The 13,049-nt window shown below is 36.1% G+C and overlaps 1 protein-coding gene across 3 annotated transcripts; it reads left to right on the top strand.

Moving 5' to 3' along the window:
* Positions 1-5,749: 5,749 nt before the first annotated feature.
* Positions 5,750-10,598, top strand: LOC140981400 (uncharacterized). Of its 3 annotated transcripts, none has more exons than XM_073447789.1 (5): positions 5,750-5,910; positions 6,149-6,248; positions 8,572-9,054; positions 9,156-9,320; positions 9,423-10,598. In XM_073447789.1, exons 2-5 carry the CDS (start codon positions 6,167-6,169, stop codon positions 10,529-10,531), a joined length of 1,839 nt encoding a protein of 612 aa, XP_073303890.1. In that variant the 5' UTR covers positions 5,750-5,910; positions 6,149-6,166; the 3' UTR covers positions 10,532-10,598. The 3 variants fall into 3 exon arrangements, with proteins under 3 accessions (XP_073303890.1, XP_073303892.1, XP_073303891.1); XM_073447791.1 differs by having other exon boundaries at positions 9,156-9,269; positions 9,477-10,598; XM_073447790.1 differs by having other exon boundaries at positions 5,753-5,914.
* The last annotated feature ends 2,451 nt before the right edge of the window (positions 10,599-13,049 follow it).

Consider the following 13,049-nt stretch of genomic DNA (forward strand, 5'->3'; position numbering starts at 1 on the left):
ATTATTTTATATATACATTACGTATATATGTCGTTCATTAATATATTAGAATAGATATGACATTGGAATGTTTTAGAATAATAAAGTGAATTAAGGATAGCATATAATAAAAAAGGTGCAACTTATTAGATAAAAATGTAACTTTCCTATAATTTCATTTTTTTAAAAAAAAATCAAATTTAATGATAAAAAAGTAAAAACAATTCGTTCAATAAGGCTAAAAAATTTCATTTTTATATATCCATATATATTATAAAAATGTGGACCATGAATAAAGTTTTATATTATTAATCATCAACTTTGTTATGGGTTCGTAAATATTTCAAAAGAATCCTAAAAAAAGTATGGATGTTATTATTGTAAACTAAATTACTACGACAAAGGCAAAATAGGAAAACATGATATACAAAAATACACACATGAGCAGGTCTCTTATAAAATGGTCTTACGGACTTATATTCGTGAGACAGATCAACCATGTCCATATTTACAATAAAAAATATTTTTTTAGCATAAAAATTAATATTTTTTTCATGGGTGATCCAAATAATATATCTATATCACAAAATTGACCCACGAGACCGTCTCACATGATTTTTTTTGTGTTGAATCATAAAATTTGTCGTTAATTATTCAAATTTTTAATTACATCGTAAATTGCATTATATTTTTTAAAAGTTACAAATTAAATGTATGTAATTTTGAACAGAAATTACAAATTTATTAAAATGTTATTAATAGTATTTAATATAATAATAATAATATTCTACTAAATATATTTCATGTCAACTCATCTATTAAATAAATTGTTTATAATATTTAAATTAAATTTATTATTATTATTATATTATATAAAATATAAAATTGTGGGGGGTAGATAAAAATTTTCATCATGAATGTCTTTCAATGTATATATTTTGATGAATATTTCTTTAAAATTAAATAAAATATTGTTGGAATTTGAGTTTTGATTATAGGGTGGACGTGAATTGTGATAAGGTCCAATCAAGTTATATTGATTGTTGTGGGTTTAATATCTTTCAAACTGTAAATCAAGGACCTGATTTTCATTAAAATAATTAGACTCATGTGCGAGTATGACCTAGTCGCGTCGAATGTGATTAATCCAAGTCAAAAACCATTTTATGTAGAAACTTTATTTTGAAATTTGCATCTTTTGGTCTCAGAAATTTGGTGGATGTTGATTACAAAGATGATAAAAACTTGTGTGACACGGTCTCACGAGTTGTATTTGTGAGACGGATCTCTTATTTGGGTCATCAATGAAAAAATGTTACTTTTTATGATAAGAGTATTACTTTTTATTGTGAATATGGGTAGGGTTGACCAGTCTCACAGATTAAGATCCGTAAGACGGTCTCACATGAGACCCACTCTTCAAAAATTGTAGTTCTTTTTATTTAAGCTCATTTATTTGGGATGGCATATTTTATTTAAGGGAGAGTTTTGGAATTGCAGATTAGGTAGATGAAAAGTATTTAAGCTTATATGTTGTATGTCGTTTGTTGGCTACTAGACGTACTTGGTTTTGTTAATTATGTCCTAAACAAATATAATATTTAATAATCTTTACAAATTTAGTAGATTATTAATTTATGACGTGAACATATATAGAAATATATTGATGCGATCCGGGTGAAATGGACGAGCCGGGTCGGGGTGGTCCACTGGATCTGCTATCAAGATAATGAAGGGAATAAGAGCAGTGAGATATATCTCCGTAATATGGCTTCAGCTGTAACCTGCACACAAGGAGATGAACTCGTGAATGGGCGCCGGAGAGATGTTCAGCGTGGCCACTCCGATACTTAAGTCAGTGAAGGACTCAACAAAAGACTAATGTAACAAAGTGATGGTTGTGATATTGGTGTAAGAGTGTAGACAATAAATTGAATCTAAATGTAAAGGGAGAACCTGATATTTATAGTAGGAGAAGTAATAATGACCTCGTTCTTCGTGCTACCTACTAATTATAGTAGGACGGCTACATTGTGACATGTCAAATCATACACTAGTCACATCTCGCATGTCTGACTTTGTCAACCACTTGAATTAGTGTCAGAGATAGGACGGTCGCCCACATCCAATTCTGCTAGTGTACTCGAGTGTGGTGCTCATATCGAGGTGGCCTAGTTAGAATGCCTACCGAAGGCTTATATAAGAGCCCGGGCATCTGGTTGCCCGGGGAGTAGAGCCCGGGCTTGCACCTGCCTAGCTTCAGAAGAATCCATCCTGCAGATTGACTCTGATTTGGGAATCCATCTGATATCGCGGGTTATCCATGACCCGGGCTCTTACAGGGATATCATCACACATCCCTTAAATAGTCGGGCTAGAGTCATACTCGCTGTCTCGATTAGTCATGCTTGGATTCCCAAAGAGATGATCAATCTGGTTTTATAAAAGCATCGGGGGCTTCATGTCTCTCAGAGATGGGATGAGGAGCCGGAGTCTCGTGTCTCATGGACTTGAGATAAGATGTCGGGACCTCGTATCTCCCGGACTCGAAATGGTCGAGGTGCGGAGCCTCGGGCCAGGGTGTTGGTCCCTGGACTTAATAGATAACCAAGGTGCGGAGCCCTGGCCTTCATGAATGGTCGAGGTGCGGAGCCCCGAGCCAGGTTTGAGAACCCTTGGGTTATAAAAGACCAGGGGGCGGAGCCTTGGGCCGGGGAACATGTCCCGGGACTTGGGAATGGACGAGGAGCGGAGCCCCGAGCCAGGTTTGAGAACCCTGGGATTATAAATAACCAAGGTACGGAGCCTTGGTCCGGGGAACATGTCCCGGGACTTGGGAATGGTCGAGGTGCGGAGCCCCGAGCGAGGTTTGAGAACCCTGGGCTTATAAATAACCAAGGTGCGGAGCCTTGGGCCGGGGAAGATGTCCCGGGACTTGGGAATGGTCGAGGTGCGGAGCCCCGAGCCAGGTTTGAGAACCCTTGGGTTATAAAAGACCAGGGGGCGGAGCCTTGGGCCGGGGAACATGTCCCGGGACTTGGGAATGGTCGAGGTACGGAGCCCCGAGCCAGGGTTGAGAACCCTGGGCTTAATAGATGACCGAGGTACGGGTCCACGGGCCAAGGTACGGGTCCCTGGACTTAATGAACAGCCAGGGTACGGAGCCCTGGGTCTTGGAGTGGTCGAGGTGCGGAGCCCCGAGCCAGGGCTCGGAGCCTTGGACTTAATGATAATGTGCCGGGACCTCGTGTCTCCCGGGCTTAAGATAGGCTTAAGATAATGTGCCGGGGCCTCATGTCTCCCGGACTTAAGATAAGATGCCGGGGCCTCGTGTCTCCCGAACTTAAAATATGGTGCCGGGGCCTCATGTCTCCCGGACTTTCAAGATTTTGCTTTTCCTGTTCTATTAATTTTATTAAAAACCAAATCACTAACCTGGAAATACTGAATCTGAATTCATTTCCGATAGAGTGAAACTTCTCTGGTTGAGCTAAATTAGGTGACTAATATAGCTGTATGCTGCTGAGTGCATAGTAAATACTCTTCCACGCCAATCCTGGATAGCCGCTGAGCTTTGAGCCCATATAAAATCCACATATAAGATCTGAGTGTCGAGCTGGTCGGACTTATTTTTGAATGGAAACCATATCTACGTCTTGAGCTCAAATTCCCACAGACGGCGCCAATGATGCGATCCGGGTGAAATGGACGAGCCGGGTCGGGGTGGTCCACCGGATCTGCTATCAAGATAATGAAGGGAATAAGAGCAGTGAGATATATCTCCGTAATATGGCTTCAGCTGTAACCTGCACACAAGGAGATGAACTCGTGAATGGGCGCCGGAGAGATGTCCGGCGTGGCCACTCCGATGCTTAAGTCAGTGAAGGACTCAACAAAAGACCAATGTAACCAAGTGATGGTTGTGATATTGGTGTAAGAGTGTAGACAATAAATTGAATCTAAATGTAAAGGGAGAACCTGTTATTTATAGTAGGAGAAGTAATGATGACCTCGTTCTTCGTGCTACCTACTAATTATAGTAGGACGGCTACATTGTGACATGTCAAATCATACACTAGTCACATCTCGCCTGTCTGACTTTGTCAACCACTTGAATTAGTCAGAGATAGGACGGTCGCACACATCCAATTCTGCTAGTGTACTCGAGTGTGGTGCTCATATCGAGGTGGCCTAGTTAGAATGCCTACCAAGGGCTTATATAAGAGCCCGGGCGTCTGGTTGCCCGGGGAGTAGAGNGAGTAGAGCCCGGGCTTGCACCTGCCCAACTTCAGAAGAATCCATCCTGCAGATTGACCCTGATTTGGGAATCCATCTGATATCCCGGGTCATCCATGACTCGGGCTCTTACAGGGGTATCATCATATATATACAATTATTTTCAGAGAAATTTTGTTAGCTGGAGCCAAAGATCTTAAGACATTACATGGTCCGCAATATGAGTTATTACTTCATGAAAGATGGAAACTCTACCAATGAATGGGTTACGGAGAGCATAAATGAACTGATCTCACACCAAAATGAGACGTATAAAATCTTTTATACGTGCTACTCATATCAAGAATGCATATTTTCTTTTCGGAAGTTAATCACATGCATAATAATTCAAAAGTTAAGCGTGTTTGATTTGATGCAATTTTGGGATAAGTGGCCTCTTGAGAAATTTTATAGGATGCGTGTGAGTGAGGATAGAAGCACGTTGAAAAACCTCGTCTTTGTAAAGCGAGGACATTTGTCAAATTTGGGACGTTACAGAAATTATTGTATTGTATGTGCGCTGACTGACACATTAATGATTTCGAGGTACGATGATCCATACCTCTGGGCCAGGATCGAGGTTTGTCCAAGATGTTCGGGCAGTGGTCGTGATGTAAGGACACAGTCCCTGACCGCATTATCCTAGTCTCCTTGTACCACCCAGGCTAAGATGGGTGTCGGGTTTGTCTGGTCTAAACCTTTCTTTAGTCGTTGGATACTCAGTGATGCATGTTTATCTAAGAATACTATCTTTACCCGGGCTGGTCTTCCACCTAGTATCCTTGAGCTCCCTATCACTCCGTCCGAGTCCGAAGAAGACCCAACTCTTTCCGAGATATCACTAGTTAGGTATGATATAATTAAATAGGTTTTCATTGATTCAACTAATACATATTTAATGTATTTGGCACTTAAATATTCTTATCCTATATGGATTAAAAATTAAAGTCTAAAATGGTTAACAAAAACTTATAATATAATCATATAGCAAATTTAGTTAACTATTTTCGTACCAATTATATCGTAAAAATGAGACTCTATAACAATCCCGATAATTAACTAATAAGTGGTGGAAGTACGTAGATTGAAGACGAAACAAAAAAACAAAAAAAAAGATTAAACATTGACCAATGACCACAACAAACACTTCAAAATTATTCTAGACAAGACATGCATAGACCCATTGTCGATGCCTTTCCACGGCCGCCTGAAGAAAAATAAGAAATAATTAATTTGCTTTCTTGTTTTCGTGGAGAAGAGAAAGGAACCTTTTTACAATCAAGAAATTTCAAAGAAGGTCGATGTTGGGGCATCATGTCCCTTTCATCCGCACAATTACAAACCAATTGTGATTTTATTAATTTCTAACATTTAATTTTCTTTATTAATCTAATTATATTTGATATTCGTGATGTAGGTCCCTACGTACGTGCTCAATAATTGGATTGAAATCAAGTTGAATTATATATATATATACCGAGTTAGCATGGGAAACAAATGTAATTACTTGGCAATTTCGGAAATGACCAAGACTTTCGGAAAGAAACTCCAAACCCACTCCACTCTACTCCATTAAAGTACTGTTAAATAAGCTAGTGAAGGGAACTCTGCCACTGCCATTGGTTCTTCCCTTCGCTCCATCCTACCAGCCGGCCGGTACGTACCTAACTACTACTCTTCTTGATTAAAGAGCGTAATTAACAATTTGAGATGTATGCTCACTGATCTACTGTGAAAAATCATGTGTAATTCACGTAGGGCGATATTAATGATCACCATGAAATATATATATAGTCGTGTCGAGGATCACATGAAATATCTATGATCCCGAAATGATGTTGATTAATTTGCGTTTAAAGATTGTTAATGGACGTTTTTGTATGTATATATTTAGGTGTAAACAAGCTAGAGAATGGGGATTTACCAGTCGAAAAAAGTGAACCATGAGAAGCTAAAGCTCGAACGAAGAGCCACTCAACTTCTTTCATCAACTCGTAAGTGCTGGATAGCTAGAGTGTTGGTTATTCGGTTTGTACAATTATANAGTGTTATATGGTGAGTATATATATTAAGTACTTATGAAAAAAGTTAAGTGATTATCCTTTAATGATCGAGTAAATCTTAGCTTTTATATGGGGAAAGGTAATAATGATCTGTTTTCGTGTGTGGTCATAAGTCCTGATCAAACTTTTGCTCAGATTCTGATCAATTTTTCTTGGTTTTCTTACGTTGCTCGAACTAGGCTGAGAGTCTAGGTTTGTTTGAATATGTAGTAATCTAATTGGTGGCTTCCCGGTTTGATGAATGCTGGGAGATGATTAAAATACGGTATTCCTTCTTTTCCCGGGCGGGCACTCACCCAGTCTTTTCTTGGTTTCCCGGGAACGACTATGGGCTCCCGGCTTTTCTTGCTCTGCCAGAGTCCAAGGATGACCCGGGTTCCTTCCGAGATATCAATATATATTTATATGTGTGTGTAAAATTATATATACATTTATAATATCTTTAATTCCTCCAATGTTTGCTGCTCCAGAAAAAAAATCTTGTAAAATTATATATGTCAATATTTGAAAAGAAAGTGGGAAGGTGGGTGAGGTGGTCCGGGCGGGCCACAAATATCATGCATGCATGATCCCGACGTGTGTATATATATAATTAGCCACACAATTAATATTATGATGACTTGGGGAGTGAGTGACAAAATATATGACTAATTTATACTTTTTTATATGACGTTTGTTGATTCAATGACAATAATTATTGATTATAGATCGATCAACTTTATCAATTGGCCGAAACAGCTTATTTTAAAAGTTCATTTTAACAACGTACATAAATTATTTATTGTTTGTAGAAAAAAGAGAATAATTTACAGTACAACGTGCAAATACTTTTTTTTTTAGAATTTCAGCTTCTGTCTATTTTATTTACTTTTAAAAATTAAAAGTTCCACTAAACATCGTTTTATATTAAAAAATACCTAGCTATCTGTGCAACCATATCTAAAAAAATAGAATTTTTCGACCTATGTATTAGCCTAAAATATATTGGATATTGACTATTTAATTAGTCAAAAATAGGAAGGGTTGTCAAAATCAGACACGATCTATCAACTCGACATGGTTCAACCTGAAAAAAAATCAGGTTTGAGTTTGAGTTTGAGGTTTTCGGGTTCGGGTCAGAAGGTGGGGGGTCCGATAACTGACTTGAAAAAAATGACCGGATTGTGTTGGGTTCAGGTCAACCCGAGTTGACCCGAAAATTTTAAATTTTTTTAAAAAAATATAATTAATAAATATTGTCTACATTTTATATATTGTAAGTCTGAAAAAATATTTATTGTATATTTATATTATAAATTCATAATTTAATATTTATTTTGAATATTTTTTTATTTTTTAAACAATTGTTTATTTGATTTAGTAAATATATTATATTTTTCTACAATTACACTTTCAAATTTAAATCATATATATGAGAAAAATTTTGTTATGATGAGTTTAAATTAAAATATTAATTTTTTTGAATGTTATTTAATTTTCTTTAAAAAAATTAAAAAAAATCTCAATCGGGTTAATTGGGTTGATCGTGTTGATCCGGGTTCGGGTTGGCTCGAGTTCGGGTTGAGCAATTTTTGAATAGTAATATTGCTCAACCCGATCTAACAACAAGTAAGGATGGTAATAGACCGGTTTTAAACCCTGTCGGTCGGCTCTGTGTTAGAATTCGTGTATATACATAAATAAGTAGGCATAAATGTATATATAACAGTAATAATTTATTTATAAATTTTTTTGTTAAGAGTTAATATAAATTAATATATTTTAATTTGTGATAATTTTTTTAGTCTTAAATATTATTAATATAAAGTTGATATTTAAATTTGATAATTAATTAATTTTTTTTTATTGTGCAGTGACTAAAATTTTTAGTGATTAAAGTTTAAAAATTTTTATTTTCAAATAAAAAATTATATAGTTTTTAACGGGTCCAACCCGAATTGGACCTATCGGATTTCGAGGGTCGGGTTTGACCAAGCATGTCCTATATCGGTCATGTTGTAATCCTTAGTGACACTCATGTGATGCAAACGTGGCGTCAACACGAAATTGATACATGCAGTGTCATATTGAAATATTAAAGTATGAATCATGCAATGTCAATCTTATATATCTTTCCTTCCTTAATATAACTAGTTCATGATCAAATTAATTGACATTATCCACGATCTAATTTGTCTCAATTCTTTGACCATTAATGATAAATTAAGCACTCGTGATCACTCTATGTTTAACGGTCGAGTTGGTTTGTGCACAGAAGCAAGATACCTGAGTGGGTGTGTTCCTATGCACAAAGCAGCATTGAAGGGCGACTGGGAGGTTGCTGAAAGATTGTTGGCCGACGATATTACATTGGGTAAATCTCGCATAACAGAAGGGGGAGAAACTGCTTTCCATATAGCTGCTTTGGAAGGGCATGCACCTTTTGTTGCTAATTTACTGGAAAAGATGGGCGACGACCAATCTTCTCGTATGCTGGAAATACAGAATCAAAAGGGAAACACAGCACTCAGTTTTGCTGCCGTCGCCGGGCATGTCCCTATTGCTTTCATGATGGTAGAGAAGAACAAAAAGTTGCCCACGATACGTGGTAGTGGGAGTGTCACCCCACTCTACATGGCGGCCTTGTTAGGCCACCACGACATGGTCGATTATCTTTTCCCATTATCCAATTTTGAGACGTGGAATGAGAACGAACAGATTAGACTTCTTACGACATCCATCGCCTCCGGATTGTATGGTGATAATTAACTCTACATCGCGAGGGTTTCTTTTTAATCTCATTTAAGAATGGATTAAGTAGGATAATGTATACATCAACTGAACAATTCATGGATGCAGATCTGGCTATTAGAATCTTACAACAAAATAACATGCTAGCTGGGCTTGAAGATGGCGACGGGGAGACACCTTTGCAGGTGCTTGCAAGGACTCCATCAGCATTTCCTGGCCCTGGTGACACCATGCAACAAGGACTCAGCTGGATCGGAACCATTGCCCGCGCAAGTTAGTGATTTTGCAAATGTATTTCGTTATGTTCGTAACTACCTATACCTTGCTAAATGTTATTTTTTGTTGTTTATGCATGAATTCCGAGTATATGTACAGTAGCTCCAGTGCTGCCTCGTAACATGCAGCTGCCGCTTCAAGTACTGTCAGCAGATGACGACGATGAATCGTGTGATGCATATACATTGCTCCAATATCTTTGGGATCTTACCGCATCACGCTATCAACAAAATGATATCGAAACAGGGAGAGCTAATAGTATGGAAGCTTTTGGAAACGCTAATTTGAAACTGCTTTTTACAGCCGTAGAATCTGAAAATGGAGAATTCTTGGTCGAGCTGATTCGTCTTTATCCAGATTTCTTGTACAAAGTTAACGAGTCCAAACACAGCATATTTCATATCGCTGTTTTGCATCGCCATGCCCAATGCTTCAATTTAATATATGAAGTACCCGGTGTGAGAGATTTGATACTGACATATGTAGACACCCAAGGCAATAACATAATGCATTTGGCCGGCAGGCTAGCCCCTCAGAATCAGCTCAATCTCTTACCAGGGGCAGCTCTTCAGATGCAACGAGAAGTACTGTGGTTTAAGGAAGTCGAAAAGTTGGTCAAACCATCACACCGAAACGAGAAAAACCATCAAGGCCAAACACCACACGATGTATTCATCTCAGAGCACCAAGGATTGATGAAAGAAGGTGAAAAAATGATGAAGCAAATGGCAAAATCATGCATGCTAGTTGCGATGCTAATTGCCACAGTGGTTTTCACAACTGCCTTTACAGTGCCCGGTGGGTACAACAACGCTGGTACTCCAAGTCTACAGAACAAGAGGTTTTTTATTGTTTTTCCTATGTCCGAGGCAGTGGCGACCCTATCCTCTTTGACATCAATGCTCATGTTTCTGTCCATACTGACATCTCGTTATGCCGAAGACGATTTCCTGGACTCGTTGCCTTTTTGGATGGTGATTGGGGTGGCATCCCTTTTCGTGTCCATAGCGGCAATGATGGTTTCCTTCTGCACCTGTCTTATTTTCTATCAACAAGGATTAGCATCGGTAACTGTTCTTCTGTTTTTCTTCGCTACCGTGCCGGTCATGTTTATTTCCTTGAAGTATCCGCATCTGGCTACCATACTACGTTGTACCTATAGCTGCAGATGGTTATTTCTTTCCAACAATAGGTTGTTGTCCTACTAGGTAGCTATAATTTTTATGAAATAAATAAAATTGACTGCACCTTCCATGTCCGAAAGCTATAGTACCAGGCATGTCTTGTGAAGTCTATGCTGTGTGGTCGGCTCGTGATGCCAAGTATTTGGGTTCTCTGTGTTCTTTCGCTTTCCCACCTTCTTCTCATCCACAATTCATATGGATATTTCTTTTGGCCAGCTGTTTCTTGTGGATCACCTGAATTTTCTTATCTGGTGTGGTGAATTTATACTTACGTTTTTGTCTGTATGCAAAGTCTTCAATGACGCATTGAGTAAATTTTGTTTCCAAAACTGTAAAGAAAAAATGAAACTAGGATAATAAGTTCATTCCAATAAGAAGGGAACAACAAAAAATCTGCCATGTTGAGGTGGGGGGTGGTCCAAGCCCACGTGAAGCACAGGTGCTAAGGCTTTTGGGCATGCTTGTCTTCACGTCATATAATTTGGAATCCCAAGCAACCACATTAAGTTTTCTTTCTAGGATGTTAATTGACAATTCTTACACTGACCAAAAGTTTGCTTACTTATCTTCAAAATGAATATTTAGTGATCCTCCTTTAAACTTTTTCATCTGTCTCCCTCCAAGCACATGTAAGTGGAGATGGTACACGGATTGACCTGTATTAAAAGAGTCATGGTATCATTTTTGGCAAGTTCAGGTTGTATATATATTTAGACTTGCAGAGACTATCTATTATTCTATTATCTATTATATATATAAATATGTGACTTTATATGTGAATTTACATTTATCTCCTTATTAATTGTTTGTTTTTAATGTTGTCTACCCACATTACCATATGTCATTTTTAATCTAATGATTTGGATTTTTTTATTTTTTATTATGTAAATTAGCATTTGATATCTTTTATGTCTACTCACATTATAATATGTTATTTTTAATCAAATGATTTAGAATTTTTTTATTTATCTTTCTTACGTGAGTAGACATTAATTAAAATTTAAAAATAGTTCATTGTTGCATTATGAATTTTTTTTGGTGTCTTATTAATTTTTTTGGTTACTTTGACTATAACTTATTACTTTTAAAAATATTTTTTGCAAAAGTTTATATTTAAATTTTTTTTTAATAAAATATGGTTAAAAACTTTATTGTGATATACCATTTTTATAAAAAAAATTTCTAATTTCTAATTGTCTTTAATTGTGACAGTTGGCTAGAATTTATGTGTTTAGATAAAAAAAATTTGAACCAACATTTTTTGTGGTTTATATTTATAAATTATTTGAATAAAACACGGTGAAAGATCGTTGTGATTAGACCCGTCAACATATTATTTTTAAGTTATTTTTATCAGTATCGTGAATAATAAACGCGTTTATTGCAATAAATAAATATTATCTCATCGTCAAATAATTTAAGTGTGTTGGGTTGAAATTTTGTCGATCTATTAAAAGGTGGGCCTAAATGAGCTCACACGGGTTTATATTAAATATCTATATATCTAATATTGTCGATTTTCAATTACGAATTCATCATGTAAAAGGGAGAATATCATCTTGGTTTTAAAATTGAGATGTTAGTAAATTATCCATAAATTGTGGGTTGTTAAGATATTTTGGTAGTGACTGAAAATCGAATGTCAAAGTTGACATTTGAAATGTGTTTTTGGATTCCTCACAATATGTTCGTCAACATATGATTTTTAAGTTATTTTTATCAGTATCGTGAATAATAAACACGTTTATTGCAATAAATAAATATTATGAATCCAAATTTTCAGTATTTTAAGTTGGTCTTTTTTATAAAAAAATATTTTATGCAAGAAAAACTTTATTGTGATATACCATTTTTATTAAAAAAAATCCTAATTTTTAAATCATAATTGTGACAGTTGGCTGGAATTTATGTGTTTAAATAAAAAAATTGAACCAATATTTTTTTGTGGTTTATATTTATAAATTATTTGAATAAAATACGATAAAAGATCGTTGTAATTAGACTCATCAACATATTATTATTAAGTTATTTTTATCAGTATCGTGAATAATAAACACGTTTATTGCAATAAANGCCTTTCTAGGATGTTAATTGGCAATTCTTAAACTGACCACAAAGTTGCTTACTTATCTTCAAAATGAATATTTAGTGATCCTCCTTTAAACTGGTATAATCACCCAGTTGGCCATTTCATCTGTCTCCCTCCAAGCACATGTAAGTGGAGATGGTACACGGATTGACCTGTATTAAAAGAGTCATGGTATCATTTNATGTCAACCCATTTAATTGTGGATGAGCTCACACGGGTTTATATTAAATATCTATATATATAATATTATCGATTTTTAATTACGAATTCCTCATGTAAAAGGGAGAATATCATCTTGATTTTAAAATTTAGATGTTAGTATCTTGTGCATAAATTGTGGGTTGTTGAGATATTTTGGTAGTCACATAAAATCGAGTGTCAAAGTTGACATTTGAAATGTGTTTTTGGATTCCTGACAATATGTTCGTCAACATATTATTTTTAAGTTATTTT

The sequence above is a fragment of the Primulina huaijiensis genome, chromosome 7 (genome assembly GCF_012295235.1).
Source record: "Primulina huaijiensis isolate GDHJ02 chromosome 7, ASM1229523v2, whole genome shotgun sequence".
NCBI classification, from domain to species: Eukaryota; Viridiplantae; Streptophyta; class Magnoliopsida; order Lamiales; family Gesneriaceae; genus Primulina; species Primulina huaijiensis.